Raw genomic sequence first — 18,876 nt, 5'->3', positions numbered from 1 at the left:
TTCTTGCGCTGCCTTTCTCCCCTATTCCCTTTGTGCCTGCCCAGCCCCAATAGCCATGTTCAATGGAATCTGTAATAATACTCAGATTGAATAGAGACAATTTAATGCCGACAGAGCCAAGAATTCCTTTATTCTCAGAGTCTTTTTTTGTTCCTCACTTGCACAGCAATTATTCGGATTCTTTGCCATCTTCAATTTACTTTTGTTGCAAGAAGATTGTTCTAATGCATCAACCCAACTTTAAATGGCATTAAATTGTGCTAAAATTTAGTCACAGACAGCTTTAAAGTGTTTCTGAAAATGCTAAGAATATATATAATAACCTGATATTTTATTTTTATTTTCTTGCAATTCAGGTAAAAATGGATTCGGGTGGATTCAACCTGAATATTCTAAGAGTGGTCGAAGTCTTACCCTTCTATGGATTTATGTCCCTATTTCACATTACCAAACTCTTCTTGTTCTGTTTTCCTCCCTCTTCCTCTCAAAGTCCTAACTGGAGGAAAACACATGACAAGAAATAGAACATGGGTGAATAACAAATACAGTTTACATGCAGGCATTCTCATTTTTCCTAAGGAAAACATAGTTTCTGGAATCTAGAACTTATTTATGATCACCTTTCTTATAGGTGTCTCTAAAGAAGAGCCAAAAATATTGAGACCTCCGAGACGACCCCGAAAGCCCAAAACATTAAATAACCCTGAAGATTCTACATACTACTATCTACTTCATGTAAGTGGCTCATTCTCGCAGTCAAACTGAAGACCTATAGAAACCGTGGCTACATTAGGCTGCCCCAGAAGGCCTTGCAGCATGGAGGCCCTCTTCAGATTCTGTTTCACAGATAGCCTATTAAATGACCCCTTTGTTTCCCTCCAGCCAATTTCCTCATGGTCCTGGCTTCTCTTGTAGTCTTGGACCTACTGTATTCACCCAGAAACTTTTTCTGGTAACCACTTGTCTGAGCTTACATACAAATATCAGCCTAGAAAGGAAAATCTGTCATAGAAAAGCCCTCTGAACAGAGGCATTCATCCAAATGAGTATGTTGTGCAAGCAGAAAAAGAGAAGTGAAACTTTGTTGAGTTTCTGCAAATTCCTGGCCGATAGTCAGACATATTCATAACCATTGTGACAGCCTCCTAAAGCCAACCCCTAACATTATGTTCACTTCTGGGGTCAGAACTGTGAGACACGGGTGAACATCTTATGTTCATATCAGAGCCATTAACTTTACTGAGATCTCCTGTATCCACTCAGTTGGCAGTGTTATGGTCTCTACTAGGCTGCCCTACCCTCATGTTCCTGTCCTCCATGCATGCCACTGCTATCACCTTGGTTCCCAAAACCAAGAATTTAGTGGTTGTCCTGGGTCTTACACGCTCCCTTTTATACCTGACGCCTATTCCAGTTCTACATCCTGCCTTCTTGCTACCAGTTCTTCCTCCTTCTCTAAACACATAGCATATCCCAGTTCTGACAATCACCCTTTCTCAGTCAGACTGGTTAAAGCTTCAAATCTCAACTTCCCCAAACTACACAAGAAAATTCTCTAAACCATAAATTTGGTTATGTTATTCCCTCAGTTGGTTCAGTAACTCCATCAACAAGAAGTCCAGATTCCAATGTCTTTTTCACTGAACAAAGAGCTTCTGCCCTGTGTCAGCTCTCCATAGTAAACTGCTTAAATTCCCACAATGGGCAGCATCTCCTTAGGCTCCAAGTCTTCCCCACCCAATAGGTCCCTTTGACCCCAGTGGTCCCTTCACTTCTAATATTTATTCAATCTACATTCTGTACTGTCACAGAGAGGAGCAGAACTCCATGCCCATGAAAACCCAGAGAATCTGAGAGTTCATCAAAAACAAGATTCACATGCCATGGGCAGGAAGCTCACATCTGTCTTCCCAGTTAGCTGGGCCAATTCTAGTCTTCCCCTTCACCAAGGTTCTGCCCTATGCTTCTCTCCTTAATGGTGTTGACCAGAATTCAAACTTACAACTTCTTCACCATTGAGTGTCTTAGAATAATCTCATCATCTGTCATGACCTCAGTCACTGCTGAGTTAAAAACCATTGTCTCTGGCTTAGATTACTCTTCTAGCTTCAAATACAAATGGCAAACTACCTAATACTTATCACATAATCTACATGAATGTGCATACAGAGAGGTCCATATGTAGGTGCATTCATTCATAATGTGTTAGGATATGTCACAAGTCATACAAATCACCCAGTTAGAATACAACACAATAGCTTTTAGTTCAACCATCACCACAGTCAATTCTGCAAGATTTCTATCACTCCAAGATGAACCTCTACCCACTATCAGTCACTCCCACACTCCATTCCTGACTCAAATCCTAAGTAATCACTAATTGACTGTCATCTATGTATTTGTCTTTTATAGAATCCCATATTAACAGAATCACATAGGATATGTTATATGAAATAGTTTTATAAGCTAGTAATCACTTATTCTCTCCTTTCTCATCCATCATTAAGATAATAAATTAAGATAATAAGTTATGCATTATGATTGCATATTACTATATATTATGTATTTTCAATTATTCTATTCCCATTAGAAGTCAATCCAAGAAGAAAAACGAAGACCAAGAAAAGACAGGTAATCATCTCTTCTAAATTACAGCACCATTTTGTTCAAATAAAACTATAAATCTTTATGTTCAAATTTTATTAGCAATCACATATATTTAGAAAGTAGCACAGTCACATGTATATAATAAGTGTGAGAAGTATATGGAACTTATAAATTAAATATGTGGAGCCAGAACCATAACAAGTATTAACTAAGAACTCAATATAATTTGGACAAATTTTATCATTGGGATAAATTGCTTTTCTCTGCCCATTTAATAATGGTAGCTAAGCAATCATAACACTTTAGTAGCCACAAACTTTCTCTTCCTTTTTATTTTATGGTCCTTTGATGCATATTAAATGTCACATTTTATACTTTTTGTGGATGGCAAGGGTTGAAGTTGTTGTAGATATGATACATTTACCTTCACACGACTCTTTTCCCTTTCGTATTGCAGTCTTTCAATGTTTTGACATTCTAATTTTGTTCTCATGCCAAATAACTTACAGATAATGCTATCAACAGAAGGGGGTGCTTACACTGAACATAAACAGAGTTCCCTATTTATCACCTGGTGATACCTATAACGAAGTCAGTTAAAGTTATGGATGAAAACACTTAAAAGTCTCTGCATTCGCTCACCAAGGCCAATCTTCAGTTTGATGAGCCTGGTGTGAATGTGAGTGTGGACTGGCCAAATCGAGCGCCATGCCACTGGCAGTTCTGGAAACTCCCAGTTAATGTTAAATCAAACCTGACAAAAGCAAGAGGCACCAGTCAGCAGCTAATGTGCTAGTCTAGGTAAGGATGAGCTATGTTTTTAATTAACAGGATATACTGGTTTTTACATTTCAAGATTTCTCTCACATATGTGGGCTTGCAGTGATGCTCTTAAATTACAGTAAATATTAAGAAGAAAACACTTGGCCTGTATGTCAAGAAAGTAGGAATTAGACTGAGTGTGTAGAAATTAGACTGATCATGCTTATGTGTTCATTTCCAGTCAAGGAAAATTACTAGGTTTGGAAGACTTCTATTACAAGGAACTTTTGCCTTCTCATTCTGGACCAAAGGAGCATAGCTCTAATGTAAGAGAATGGAGACCACAGAAGGAACTCCAGGATCAGTGCCCTGAGGCTAATGAAAGGTAACAACGCATGGTGCAGTATAACGTTCAATGGTAAACTTTAAATAGAAGTTCAAAAATCCCAATTTTAAGCAATTTTGTTTTATATATACCATAAAATTTGAAGTTTTTGCAATTTGTTTCCTGGCAATGCTGAAACAAGCATGGGCAGCCCACATATGGCAGTTGTGTTGAACTTGTCCATATTGGGTTTCATGGTCTAAGTTGATAAGGACGACTGACCAGGTCTCTTCCTCAGGAGGGCACCAGATCACATTACAGATGGTTGTGAACCACCATGTGGTTGCTGGGAATAAAGTTCAGGACCTTTGAAAGAGCAGACAGTGTTCTTAACTGCTGTGTTCCTGAATATTTCACCTTGTTAGTAAAATCAAAGTAAAATCATGAATATGATTACAGTACAATCATACATTCTAGTTTTTCTTGGAAAGACCCCTATTCACACCCTTTTTCTTGGTATAGTTATTAGTATTATACCTTTAGAAATGTGTCGATTTAAGTGATATTGGTCATATATTTAGATGGTCATTCTAAACATAAGCAACACATCTTACTTATATCTGTATTAAGGTCTAAACAATATAATTTAATCATTACAAGAATTTTTTTTTGAGACAGGGTCTCACCATTTAACTTTGCTAGCCTAGGACTCTATGTAGACCAGACTAGCCTAGAAGTCACAGAAATCTACCTACCTCTGCCTCCCAAGTGCTGGGATTAAGAGTGCATGACCTTATGACTGACCTCTCTTACTGGATTTTTTAATTATGTTCTTAATTTTCAGAATAAGGGATGACAAACCAAAAACAATTTTGGGAAAATAAGATTCATGGAAAAAAATAGGTGATTTGGTTATGATTCTTTTCACCTTACTACTAATTTTATGTCATTAAATAATTTATCTTGCAACTTATATGCAACTTTGGGAATAATTTTCCCCTTTCCTCCAAAATTTTTTGTGAAGTTTTGAGACTAGAGGTGCGTGTGAGAATATAAACATGGCTCATGAGAAATAGGAGCATGTGCAAGAACTGGGAACTGATCGGAAATCCTTAGCCAGCCTCCTGTTGGCCTAGGGTGCCCAGGCCCCCTCACCCTCCCCTCTTGCTGTGTGCAATGATGGTTAGAAAGAAGAATTCTTCAGTCCAAATGTCTTGAGTTGGACCCCGATTGAGCTACTTGAGAAGTTTTGGTTGTCTTTTCTGAGCTCTTTAAGCCACTGTTTTCACACCCACAAAAGAATCTTCAAAGTTCCCGCCTCGCTGTCTTGTTATAGAGATTAAGTGAGATGATAAGCTGCTTCGCACACTGTGTTCCCAGAAGAGGATTTCTATAAATACTGATGGCTCTTATTATCTACCTTCATTTGCTCTTTCAAACACTACCTGCACTATGATCTCCATAAAGAAGATGCATTCTTGCATCTTGGAACCAAAAACTATAATCTGTTCACACTTGTGGGGTTCTAGCTGAAGCACGAAGTTCTGTGTGAGAGAGTAGAGAGCTGAAATGATTTGTGTGTGATCACAAACTGAATGAGGGTTCTCCAACCCAGGTTTTCACACACACACACACACACACACACACACACACACACACCCCGCTCAGCTGCTTTTCACTGGTCTGCCTGCTTCCTGTTGTAACAGCTGATGCTCCTTTGTCTCATTCACCAAGTGACAATACATGCCTACTGTGAAGGCATTCTATCCCAGAGACACTGCCTGCTTCCCAGTAACGTCCATGGATGTGCATTTAACATCCACTAGAATAAGGATGCCAGAGTTGGCTTTGCTTGAGTGCTTACTTAGTTCTTGGCACTACGCTGATATTTCATTGAACTGGTAAGACAGTTATTATTACTGCCCTCTTTTATGTGTGTGAAAGCTAAATTTCCAGAGGGTAGCAACTGTAGTCACCCACATAATAACTGATGGGGCCAGAAAATTTGAACACAGGATTTTATAAACCTAAATTCAATGACTTTAACCACTGTTTAATATTGCTACTTTGACTGCGAGGGATGCTATCACCCACTGATACAAGGGGACGGATCTAATGAGAGTTTACCAAGGCCAGTTGGACTGGGACTGAATGAGGATGTGATCTAACCAGATTCTCGGAATTTGGCCGGATTCTCTGAATGTGGCTGGCCCAAAGTCTTTCTGAAAAGCCATTGACTATGACACTGGGACTTGTTTCCTCTGCATATACTGGATTTTGGGGATCCAGTCTGTTTGGATCCTCACCTTCCTGGACCTGGAGGGAGGGGGGAGGAACTTGAACTTCCCACAGGGCAGGAAACCCTGACTGCCCTAAGGGACGAAGAGGGAGGAGGAGAGGGAGTGGGGGGAGTGGGAGGGTGTTGGGGAGAGGGGCGGAAATGGAAACTTTTATAATCTAATAAAATTACTTTCAAAAAAAAATATTGCCACTTGATGTAAAGCACCATGCTGGGGACTTAAGAAAATAGTGAATATCAGGGTAACAAAGGTGTGGTCTTTGTATCAAACATTCTTGAGATTAGAGGGACGTGATATTCGCAAACCAATGCTGAACAAGGTAACTCTCAGAGGGGCGGGCTGTCCTAAACTTAGAAAGACAGTGGTGATAACTCACAGCAACGATGTGGCTAACCTCAGTAAGAGCCTGGATTAAAACAGACAACAAATGCAAAAGAAGAATAGCTTTAAATTACATCTTGGAACAATTAGCAAAATTTGAGACTAAAGTATATGCCCAATTGTATTAATTCAGGAAGAGTATCTTTATGTGTACATGAGTACATCCATAGCTTTACTAACAGAGACACCCCAACTGCTGCTGACATCTCCCAGTAAGGTTCGAGTAGGCCTGGGGAAGGGTGTGCCAGCAATAACAAACATAATGCTTCATGGATTTTTTTAATTGACAAATTAGAATTGATAAGTTGATAAATTTAAAATAAATTTTAAACTTAAATTGATAAATTAAAATCATGTACATTTGTGGAACAGAAAAGAATATTTTTGAAATACACATGCATTGTGGAATAGCTAAATTGAACCAATTAAAATTTGCATGGCTTTATAATCCTCAGTCCCATAGAAGCTAGGTAGGTAACAAGGAGGACCCTAAGAGAGACCCACATGGAGGGCCCCAGAAAGGGAAAATTGTTAAGAAGATCTCTTTAAAGAGAGGGTAAGAGGGAAAGAGAAGGGGGATGGGAACATGAGGGATCAGCATGGTCAAGCTGTGGGCAGGACAGAGAGGGAGTGATAAGGAAGGTATCTTGACAGAGGGGGGCATTGTGGGGTTAGGGAGAAAGCTATTGTCAGGGAAGGGAGGCTCCCAGGAACCCACAAGGATGATCCCAGCTAAGACTCCTAGCAGTAGTGGAGAGGGTGTCTGAACTGACCTTCCCTGTTGGAAACAGATGCAGAGATCCACAGTCAAGCATTGGGCTGAACTCCTGGATTCCAGTTGAAGAGAGGGTGGAGGAATTGTATGAGCAAGGTGAGGGAGGGTTAAGATCATGACGGGAAAAGCCCACAGAGACAGCTGACCTGAGCTTGTGGGAGCCGGCATGGGACCGACCTAGGCCCTCTACATCTGGGTGACAATTGTGTAGCTTAGTCTTTTGTGCGACCTCTAGAAATGGGAACAGGACCTGTTCCTGAGGCGTAAGCTGGCTTTTGAAACTTATTCCCTATGGTGGGATGCCTGGTTCGGCCTTGATGGGGTGGGGGCCTGGTCCTGCCTCAGCTTGATGTGCCATGCTTTGTTAATTTCCAAGAAAGACCCCACCTTACCCCACCTAAGTGGAGGTGGAGGAGGAGTGGATGAGGGAGGGAGCAGGAGGGAGGGGAAATTGGGGTTGATATGCAAAATAAATTTTAAAATGGTGAAAACATTAACATATCCTTAAAAGTCTATCTTAAAGCAAATTTCAAGTCATCAATGTATTGCTATGAATTATCATCACTAAATAGATCTCTTAAATTTAATCCTACCAACTTAAATTTTATATTCCTTAATCAGTATGTCCCCAGCTCCCCGTCTCCAAGCCCTGTGGAGCACCTTCCTATGAGTTTGACATTTTTAGGATGCACACATGAGTGGGCTCCTGCAGAGCTTCAATGATAGTTCACTTGACATATTGTCTTCCAGGTTTATCCGTATTGCCACAACTGGACATTTAACTTTTTCTCCCGTGGTGTGTAACAACCACATGTTAACCATTCATCCACTGGTGGGCACATGACTTGAGTGCATAGCTTGAGTGTTGGGAATAGCACTGGGTGAGCATTAGACTACACATAGCTCTCAGAATATTCGCTTCATTTCTTGTGATAATGTGCCTGGTAGTGAGCTTTGGGGATCTCATTAATAACAGTTGCTAAATACTAAGACCTTCATGTTTTGAAAAAAATGCACCCACTGTCCTCTATATGGCTGCACCAACCTACACTCTCCAGTGCTGTGCAGAGCTCCTTTCCTTTGCATCCCCACCAACACTCGTCAGCATTTACATTCTGATAACAGACATCCTGCATAGGTGAGATCATGTTTCCTGGTGATTTTAAGTTTAAATTTCCTTGATGATTAATAATGTTGGTCATTTTTTAAATTTTAAGATAAAATTTATACAACAGAATTCACTTGACCATTTTAAAATGTCCAGCTCCATGGATTTAATATATTCACCTTATTTCATGCCGACCACTAACTTCAGGAAACCAAATACCTACTAGTATCACCACCCTTCCATCCCTGTTCCCTGGCAACCACTAGTCAATTTGCTTTCAGAGTTACTCAGAATATTTCATATAAATAGAAACACACATGTGACCTGCTTGTTCTAGCTACTTCCCTTAGCATATGATTAGTTTTAATTTTGTGTGTGTGCATTATATTTATGTGAGTTTTGACACAGCCCTCGTGTGGAATCCAGAAGACATTTGCAAGTTGGTCTTTGCATTCTGCCTTTGCCTTATTTTTAGACAGGGCCTTTTGATCTTACTGCTGTGCTACACACTCCAGGCTTCGGAGCAAATCTTCCAGCTCTACCTCCTGTGGTACTGTAGGAGCCCTGGGATCGCTGGTACCCACCCCTACATCCAAAGATATGAACTCAGGACTTCAAGCTTGTACAGCAAATTTTTTCTTTTTTTATTGCTTTTATTGAGCCATATGTTTTTCTCTGCTCCCCTCTCTTCCTCCCTCATTTCCTTCTACTCTTTCCCATGATCCCCATGCTCCCTGTTTCCTCAGGAGATCTTGTCTTTTTCTCCTTCCCGGTACAGCAAATAGAATCCCTCTCTAGTCATCTCTCTAACCTAACCACATGACTTCAACTTTCCACTCTTTTAAAAGCTTGGCAATCTGTTAAGGCTGCTGAACAGAGAGACTTCCTAACCCTGTTTAATGACTATGTCACTAAGCAAACCAGTCTTCTTGTCAGACAGTTGGAAACTTGATTCTTATTTCCAGTCAGATAGTGCTGTATTGGTACTGGCATCCTTTCTTCCTAGAATGTAACAGTCACTCAATCTTGCATTGAGCATTTTTTGCATGTACATTTTGGATATCTGTGTGCCTTTTCCTGAGACATGCCTCTCCAGGTCCTTTGTCCCTTTTTAACAATTTCACTTGTTTTTATTGAATTATTTGAGTTCCTTGTAGATTTTAGACATTGTCCCTTTTATCAATTGTATCATTTGCAAATATTTATTACCCTTTAGCAAGTTGTCTCTTCACTGTTTTGATTCTTTTATTTGCTGTATTTTCAATCCGATTTTCCTGCTTTTTGGTATAAGCTGATTTGTCTGTGTTTGTGTTTGCTCTTGTTGCCTGTGATTTGGTGGTGATATTCAAAAATCCTTTGTCCAAACCAGTGTTGTAGATATTTTCCTCTATATTTTCTTCTAGCAGATTTTCTGTCTTAGGTGGTAGTTTAAGTCTTTAATCTTCCTGAGTGGACTTCAGGAAGTAAAATCTCTGTTACCATTCTTTTGTGTGTGTGTGTGTGTGTGTGTGTGTGTGTGTGTGTGTGTCCAGTTTTTCCAAAATCATTTACTAAAGACATTAGTCTTTCGCTGCTATAAGCTCTCAGCATCTCAGTCAAGCCCAATGGATAACAAATGAAACTGTGAGCCCTCTGCTCCCTTTCCTCGGTCTGTGCATCTGTTCTCATGTTCTTTTGTTTGCTACTACTTTTCTGTAGATTTTTTCCAAGCAAATAACGTGATGTCACCAACTTTATTCTTTTTGTTCATGATTACTTTTATTATTTAAGGTCTCCTGTAGTACCAAATGAGTTATTTATTTTTTTTTCCTATTCAGAAAAAGAAAGAATGACAGAAACTAAAAGTACACATTGACTGGAGTTCCTACAGTGGGTCTAGTAAAGCAGTTTCACTAAAAACATTGAAACCTGACTGGCCGTGGTGGCACATGTCTTTAATTCCAGCACTCAGGAGGCAGAGGCAAAAGTATCTCTGAGTTCAAGACCAGCCTGGTCTACAGTACAAGGTACAGTGTAGTCAGGGTTAAGTAGAGGAGCCTTGTCTCAAAAGAAGAAGGAGAAGAAGGAGGATCAAAAAGAGGAAGATGAGGAGGAGGAGGAAGGAAGGAAAAAAGGAAGGAAGGGAGGGAGGGAGGGAGGGAGGGTGGGAGGGAGGAAGGAAGGAAGGAAGGAAGGAAGGAAGGAAGGAAGGAAGGAAGAAAGAAGAAGAAACCTTGAAAAGTCAACAGAACAAGCAGTAACTGTATCCCTACTAGAGTGATTAGTCAGATCAAGAGAGTGTTTCAAAGAAACGTTTGATTTAAAAGTCCAGAAGGTGAGTAGGGTGGTGGTGTTGTAGGCCTTTAATCCCAGCACTTAGGAGGCAGAGTCAGACAGATTTCTGAGTTCAAAGCCAACCTGGTCTATGGGGTCAGTTCCAGCATAGCCAAGGCTATACAGAGAAATCCTGTCTCGAAAAAGAGAAAAGAAAACATCACCAAAAAAAAAAAAGAAATAAAAGAAAAAAATCCAGATTATACACCTTGAATCTTCCTGATTGATGAAAGTCTCTTAAAAACTAAATAAGGCACGAAAGTATGTTTTTATTAATTGTGAATTATTGTTCCAAACAAAGCCAGCCTTTGTGATCTCTATCTTCTAGTGGTTGGCTCTCATCCAAACACAAAAGCCACTAGCTTCAACTCTGCAAAGCTGCAGAGCATCTTTACAGCTAGTTAAGTTGGGTCGTTTAGCCTGACATTTTGGTTGTGTCGTTCTTAAATGTGTGTGGTTGGTGGATAGCTCCAGGAAGAGGAGTGCCTAGCCCTGGGAGGGTAGCTGGAAATACCGCTGCTAGCGAGAGCCCCTGTCTGACTTGCAGGTGCTGGACCACGAAGGGGAGTGAGGAAATCTCCGCCAATCCCTATGACTACAGAAGGCTCCTGCGCAAAACCTCCCAGCGCCAGCGCCTGGTGCAGCAGCTGTAGCCCCTACTGAGTTCAAAAAGTGCTGGACCCTGATATGCTGCAAGGACCACAGCAGCAGCCAGGCGCCCTCAGAACCCCTTTGGGGAGTTCCAGATACTGAACCTCTAGACTTCTCCCACCTGCAGTTGCCCCTAATGTATCACTTGATTCCACTGTTTGTGGTTCAGGTGCCCACTGTGTCTGAGCTGTCACCACCCTTTGCTCATTTTCAAATGATGTAAGAGATTTCTTCTTTCTTGAAAAGACTTGCAGGACCTTGTTTGGATATACCGGAACAAAGTGGAAAGAATTTTGAAGGGAAATTCGTCTCAAACTTGCTTTCTTCTCCTCTTTTGATTAGTAAGATTACTAAATAAAGTAAGCATCTCAGAATTACAAGGGCTTGACTGCCTTGTGCTTTGGGGGCTCTGTCTCTGGTGTACAGGTGGGCTAGTGGCAGGAGTTGAGATGAAGTCTGTCTTCAGCAGCTAGTCCCCAGCCCCAGCTACTCTACAGCATAGCCCACCTTAAACTCAACCTAGAATCCTAGACGAACCTCCAAACCCATGCCCACACAGCCTTCCAGGCCAACCACACTGGCACTGCTTCTCAGGCTGAGAACTCTCAGATAGTAAGGTCTCTTTCTCTGCAAATTTGAAGTAACCTCCCCTCCTTGGAAGTTGACCACATAAAAGTGAGCAAAGTGGCAGCAGGTAGGAAGCAGGAGTTTCCTTATCATTTGACTTAACATTTTGTGTGTGTGTGTGTATATATATACTCCAGGTTTAACCCTTTCATGAAAGGCACCAGGTCTACAAGATCTTATGCCAGCAAAGAAGGTACTGGCAGGGTTCCAGTGAGGACTAGATAGGCAAACAGGTTTTGGTCAGGTTAGGTCAGGGTTCTGCTGCCCCAAACCCAAAACAGTGGGCGCTGATAACATTTGAGTCCGAGAGTTGTCAGGGTCTGTGCAGAGTGGGCCCCTAAAGCTCCCCAGACCTGGGCTTATGCAGCCGGTTCATTTTACAAACAGGATCCTGCGGAGGAGAAGCCTCCTGCTGTGACAGGGCCAAGCCCCAAATCCAAGTGTGCTCTTCTCCCCGCTACTACCCTAGTTAGCTCCACTCCAGTTTGAGACCAGACAGACAGGACAGAGGAGTCACCCTGTCATGTGCCAACGCATGGATCGATCGGCAGGACCTAGACCTGACACAAGAAACCGGAACCGCGGGGCTCACCGATATGGGGGAGGTGGGAGTAGGGCACCCTAAGCTGGCTAGGTGTTCTGTGCTCCTGCACTCCACCTCGAGCAGGTACTATAAGGAGGAGCCCTGCTCCTCTGTCTGTCGGACCCATCCTTCAATCCTGGTTTCCAGTGGCCCCTCAATACCGAAGTCCTCCCAAGAGTATCAACAAAGGCATGTTAATTTCTGGGTAGAGAGGCGACAAACAGCTCTGCCCAGCCCCTGCACTCCGGGTTAAATAAGATGTAAACGGAAGTAGCCAGCCCTTGGTGGAAGATTGCAAGGTCATAGCTGTTTCCATCCCTTTTTCTTTCCATCTAAACTTTCTCGGTCCCTGGATATTTAAGCACCAAAGGGACACGGGAAACTTGTACCAAATGCCCTTCTTTGGTCCCACCTGCCACGGGAATTTCTGGATGCACTGTGGACAAGGAATGGGTCGTCCCAGGACACCTTTCTGTGGGTTATGCTGGAGATTTTGGTGTGGGTCTCCCACATTATATGGGAAACCTTGGAAAGCCTTCTCCTGGTAACAGCCTTCCCGGTCTGGGCGGCCTCCTTTGTCAACTAATGGCTGTAATTATTACCTCCATGAGCTCTTTTGTTATCGCCAACCAGAGGGGGGTCGGGGGGACTCTTTGGGGAAATGAAAAAATTTACAAAGCAAATTGCTGTCTAGGAAGAGATGGATTTTTAAAAGACAAACCCAATCCCACTTGCATCTGAAGTGGGGAGTGGCAAAAAATAATATTTCTTAATGTAAAAAGCACCATTTGATTTAAAAATACTCAAGACTGTGAGCTTTAATTGCGTTTAAACAGCACCGTTTTAAGTCACTATTTTTGAAGAAGCTAAATTCAGATGTTGAGATTCTACCTTCCTCTTGTTCCTTGGAAGGTATGTGTGTGCTCTGTGTGTGTGTGTGTGTGTGTGTGTGTGTGTGTGTGTGTGTGTGTTTATGAACCTTTTTATTTCAAACCACTCATCCATAGAAAAAAAAAAAAAAACTTCAACCCCAGCCAGCTGGCCTGAAGCAAATTATTTGCAGGATTTGGTATGGATTTAAACAAAGAACCCGAGTCATATCGGCAAAGCTTGAAGGAACAAGCGCCCAGCAGACATCGGAGCCAAGGCATTCCAGGTTTTGCCTCTGCCAGCTGAGCGATCAGTCCAGGAGAGCCCTAAAGACTGACCAAGCTGAGTCCTAGGGTCAAGATTACAGCCTTCCTTGGCCATGCTCCTGCTTCTCGCCAGAGTAAGCTTAGAGACTGCCTCGGGCTGTACCCAACAGTGCCAATTGCAACCAGGGATCCTGCAATTTCAGTGGGCATCCACTAGCTAGCTCCTCCATGGGCCCCTGGATTCGGACACATGGGAAGAAGATAAAACTTTGGGGAGAGATGCACTTGGAGACCCAAGACTTGGGCATCAGCACAGCCACCCTAGGACGCAGGATCCCTAACAAAACAAGTCACCCTTGTCGCCAAGACAGAAGGCTCCAGGGTCCCTGCTCTGGAAACAGCTTTGGTGCCTGTTTTAAAAATTCAGAGAAGGAATGAAGGTCTGTGGGGACTACAGAAAAGGCTGGCACTAGCCCAGGGCGCCCAGGGAAGGCGATTGGGAATGGCTGAAACCAGCGCTTTCCTGCCGGTCTTTCTTGAGCTCTCGGTAAGCCAGGAGTCATAGTTACAGTGTAGACCAGAGCTAAGTCCAAGGGCCCCAAATCCTCCAGGTGCTGCTGCTGTTTACGAACCTTTAGGGAAAGGAAAACAGAAAGGATCGTTTCATTCTTCATTAGAAAAAGCAGAACTACTGCTCTCAGGACCTGGAAGTTGACAATTTTATATTCTTAGGCAACCCCCGTCCCGACCTTAAGGTTTCCTTTTGGGAGGGGAGGTCATTGGTTTGAGTCCCCCTGAAAAGAGGGAATGCATTTTTTTCTGGTATTTGAAAGTCTGATTTGCTTACTTGGAAACCCCCTGCACGCCTCCTATGCACCCGCGTGTTTGTGTCCCGCACAAACAGTAGGCTGTTTCACGCCTCTATAGGCCAAGGTCACCTAGTAACCGGATCCCCTCCCCCATCAACCATCAATCCTGTGGGCTGTGTCAGCTCTCCCCGTTCCTATTCAAGAAGTTTCTGTTCGTTTTATTTATTTAATTTTTCTCAGCCCGAGGTCCTCAGTGATAGACTCCAGCGTGGATTTTAATTGCTTCAATCAGCAGTCTTTCTCTTCAGCCGTCAGTCAAAATCTGGACAGTGGGTCCGGGGACCCAGCGCATGACTGCACAGGAACCCTGCGCCCCGAGGCTGGCTCAGCTCAGCAGGCAGACGCTAAGCTCTGCAAAGGGGATAAAATGAGTCCGTCGGTGTGTAGGCGGCCCACCTCCCTCTCTCCTTGGTACCTTCCCCACGCTTTGAAACTGTGCCTGATTGCAGCCAGGTGGCCTGGGCTCTTGAGGTCACAGCGACCTCGGCGCCAGTTTGGAGAAAGGAGGGCGCAAGAACTGTTTTTGCTTGTCCGCAGTCAGAGTCAGCCCTCAAACAATGAACCAATCGATGCACACGTAAAAATCGGTCTCGGTCACCCTTCCAACCCCTCCAAGGTCTCCCTGGTCTCCCCGTCACCAGGGCCAGAGTGCAGCCGGCTGCGGTAGCACCCTGGACAGCGCGTCCGAGTAGAAGCGGGAAGCGGGGAGCGCCTGTGGCTGGGTCAGCCTTGCGCAAGCACGACTCCCTCCCCCGCAGCTGACTCGCGCTACAACTGCACAGCCTCGCACCTCACGATTCAGCTCCTCCATTTCCCCTCCGTCACTCCCTTATCTCCCCACCGAGCTTCCTCTCCCTAAAAATCTCTTGGGCCCTTTCCACTTTCCATTCTTTAGACTGCGAAGATCCTGGCGACTTCTCCGTTTAGCTACGGCGAACAGCACAGCCGCGTCCATACGCTCTGACTGGAACACATACGCACGAGCACCGGCACACGCAGACAGCACGTTTCCTGTCCCTGTGTGACACCCACCCTCGTCTCGCGGACGCGCCAGTCCCCGAGCGTTGCCCTCCTCCCGCCACACACACACACTCACACACGCACGCGCGTGCAGGGTCGAGCCAAAGCCAGCTCTCCTGCATCCACTCGGAGGCGACCGGCGCCAGTCTCGCAGAGCCCATGGCCTCTCCCGGCTCCGGCTTTTGGTCCTTCGGATCTGAAGATGGCTCTGGGGATCCCGAGAACCAGGGTACAGGTAGGACAATAGAGATCTGCAGCGGGAGAGCTTTGTGGATAGCCGGCTTGGGGTTTGCAGGGTTGCGCAGATGATCAGAGCTTTGACATCTGCAACAGGAAACTTATTCGGACGCTTCGCCCTGCTACCTGGGTTAAGTCCTTAACTGTGTGAGAACCCCAAACTTCCGCAGTCTTTTGTCCCCTGGGAAGATGCCCAGGATATCTCAGCCCATTCCCCTAAGCATAGACTCCTGAAAGATCGCAGCGTTTGAGGGAATCGATGGACTTCAAGGACGGGGGTGGGGGTGGGGGGCTTTGCTTTGGGACCTCTAGACCCTGGACAGGGAAGGAATAGGGCAAAGAAAGACGAAATAAGGAGTAGTTTAGGGTCGGGAAGGCATGCACGACGAAATGGCTAGCCCGGGGTCTAGGAAAGGCAGTTCTGGCGCAGCAGGGAGGGTCGGGAAACCTGCGCACCTGGTGAACAAGTGCGAAGGGTGGTGGTGTGGGACACGGGGAAGCCAGGGCTAGCCCAGGAGTCAGGTTCCCCCGGGCTACCCCACCTGCTGAGAACAGAGTCGCCCGCGGCCGCTTGCGAGGTTGGAGCCGGATTCCCAGACGCCTGACTAAAGACCTCGTTCACTTGGAACGAAATTTCACTCGCCCGTCTGTTCTCTTTCCACTCCACTGTCCCTCTGCCTGGCTATCGCAGCGAGAGCTTGGTGCCAGGTAGCTCAAAAGTTCACCGGCGGCATCGGAAACAAGCTGTGCGGTGAGTGGTGGCGCGCTGGGGAGAAGGGCGGGCAAGGTCGGGGGCTAGCGCTGGCGGAGCGATGTCGCCGAGCCTAGGCTGCGGATGGGCGGGGATGCGGGAGCCAGACCGTCGCCGGCTGACCAGGCCCCGCGCTCCGTGTCCTTGTCTAGCTCTGCTCTATGGAGACTCTGAGAAGCCAGCAGAGAGCGGCGGGAGCGTGGCCCCGCGGACCGCCACTCGAAAGGTCGCCTGCACCTGCGACCAAAAACCCTGCAGCTGCCCCAAAGCGGATGTCAACTACGCATTTCTGCACGCAACAGGTAAAAGGGCGCCGGCTGGCCAGGACCGCGCTCCTTCCTGGCGACGCCTGACCCCCAGGACGGTGGGGGCGGGCTCTCTGGGAATCTTGCATGGAACTGGAAGAGCGTTGGGTCCGGGGCTGGAGCGCACCGAGAACCCGGCCCTCCCAGCGTTTCCGAACAAGAGTCGGCGGCGGCCACAACGCCTGGCGCCAGCGCAGCCTTCAGAATTGGGGATGGCAGCGGCCTCGGCTTGCGGGGCTTCTCTGCGCTGCCCCAGTCTCTAAGTAGAGCAAATTTCCAGGTGTCCTCCCAGATAATTCGGAATCACAGGAATATTTTTCAGGTGTTCGATTGGATCCAGAGCAATTTGTAACCGTGAAATTTCACTGAGGAACGATTCTGTTTACGTGAGCCCTGGGCGCTAAATTTTATCTCAGCTTGCATGATTCCCAGTCTCCCAGACAGCGTGAAAGTGCGCTCACACACACTCACACACCCCAACTTTGGCAACATCTGGCCTTCAGAAGTCAGAGATCATGACTTCGCAAGATTGACTTTTCCTGGTTTGCACGAAGGCATTTCTCAAACATTCCCAACGTGGAGTCTTGACAATTGAAATGATTACTCATAACATTTAGGACAAATGCCTGTGAAACGGACAAGTCGAGCCATTTAAAAAAAAATAAAAAGAATAAACCAAACATGATACCATGTTAGGAATAAAAATGCAAAATTTAATTTCCGAAGGCGGTTTTGTCCGCTTGTGTTTCCAGATGCTGTGTTTTTTGTTTGAAATGGGGTCTTCTCGCCCTTAAACCAGATCTAATCTCCAACTCCCAGAGATCCTCCTTGCCTCATCCTCCCTCCCAAACACTGAGATTCCAGTGCCAATAAATTCAACTCAAAGAGAAATTGCCTAGATCTTTGCGTAGTGAAATCTAAAGCACCCTTTCCATTCCATTCTTCAGACCTGCTACCAGCGTGTGATGGAGAGAGGCCCACTCTGGCGTTTCTGCAAGATGTTATGAACATTTTGCTTCAGTATGTGGTGAAAAGTTTCGATAGATCAACTAAAGTAATTGATTTCCACTACCCCAACGAGCTCCTTCAAGAATATAATTGGGAATTAGCAGACCAACCACAAAATTTGGAGGAAATTTTGACGCATTGCCAAACAACTCTAAAATATGCAATTAAAACAGGTATTGTGCAACAAGCAATAATAAAGCTTTTTTGTTTTGCAATTTTCATTTTTTTTCTATAAAATCGTTCCTGTTCTACTGGGTCGTGTCATTATCAAAATTTCAAAATTGCATTTGTTAAAAAATAGTCATTATTAGAGTAATCCAAAAGCACCTTGTTGACCATGTCAGAGCCGTCGTTGGGTATAAATCTGAAGAGTGGCAGGGAGATGAATCCGAGGTTGTAGAAACCATTTGTCACTAGGGGCCGGTAGGAGTGGCCCAAAACGGAGAAAATGAGAGCTGTGAAGACTACAGGTGCAGTCCTGTAAGCCTGAACTCCAGGGTGCTGCTGGCAAAAGTCCCAACTAACCATCTTATACAGTCTTCAGGCTGGAGGGAGAATGCTGTGGCATTGCTTCAAGTGACTAAACCTTAGGTTTCAACTCCAGTTTTTCTCCTGTTTTGAAAGAAGTGCGAGCGTGCACAAACACACACACACACACACACACACACACACACACCACAATATAGACTAGCTTAGCAGTTCAGAGGTATTACATAAGGATTTTTCTCCTTCGCGTTGGCTGTGCACGTGAATAAGAATATCTGATTCTCACAGCATCCTTTGAAACAGGAAAAAATGATGATGTTGTTCCAGATGCTACATTCGAGTACTTTCCAAGCTTTCTTCCTGAGAGTTCTGCTTTTTTCTACATTGTATCTAATCATTTTGATACACAATGAAACAAATTAAAAGTGATAAATATGAATGCCTTCCTGAGGTGGAGTAGGGAAGGCTGAAGGATCTACAGTGATTCGTACAATTAAAAAGATTTACTGGTAACTAATAAATGTGAAATATTAAGGAATCATTAGTCATGCAAATGTTATATTTATGCTACCATTTTCTGGGTGATTTATTAGTATAACAAATGACAAACATTTTAAGAACATTTGCTACAA

At 44.4% G+C, this 18,876-nt stretch overlaps 2 protein-coding genes across 2 annotated transcripts in view; both read left to right on the top strand.

Annotated features, from left to right (window-relative positions):
* Positions 1–11,224, top strand: part of Myo3a (myosin IIIA) — a 170,784-nt gene extending 159,560 nt beyond the window's left edge. Inside the window, exons 30-33 of the mRNA XM_087896675.1 lie at positions 632–735; positions 2,591–2,631; positions 3,611–3,754; positions 11,119–11,224. Coding sequence (XP_087752801.1) covers positions 632–735; positions 2,591–2,631; positions 3,611–3,754; positions 11,119–11,224 — 395 coding nt within the window. The remainder of the gene's footprint in view (positions 1–631; positions 736–2,590; positions 2,632–3,610; positions 3,755–11,118) is intronic.
* Positions 11,225–15,197: 3,973 nt separating this feature from the next.
* Positions 15,198–18,876, top strand: part of Gad2 (glutamate decarboxylase 2) — a 68,996-nt gene continuing 65,317 nt past the window's right edge. The window contains exons 1-4 of the mRNA XM_048461041.3: positions 15,198–15,692; positions 16,386–16,445; positions 16,598–16,747; positions 17,698–17,931. Coding sequence (XP_048316998.1) covers positions 15,617–15,692; positions 16,386–16,445; positions 16,598–16,747; positions 17,698–17,931 — 520 coding nt within the window. The 5' untranslated portion in view covers positions 15,198–15,616. The remainder of the gene's footprint in view (positions 15,693–16,385; positions 16,446–16,597; positions 16,748–17,697; positions 17,932–18,876) is intronic.

The sequence above is a fragment of the Myodes glareolus genome, chromosome 14 (genome assembly GCF_982192425.1).
Source record: "Myodes glareolus chromosome 14, mMyoGla1.1, whole genome shotgun sequence".
NCBI classification, from domain to species: domain Eukaryota; kingdom Metazoa; phylum Chordata; class Mammalia; order Rodentia; family Cricetidae; genus Myodes; species Myodes glareolus.
The sequence above is the reverse complement of the archived record's forward strand: the minus strand, read 5'-3'. Positions and strand labels throughout refer to the sequence as shown.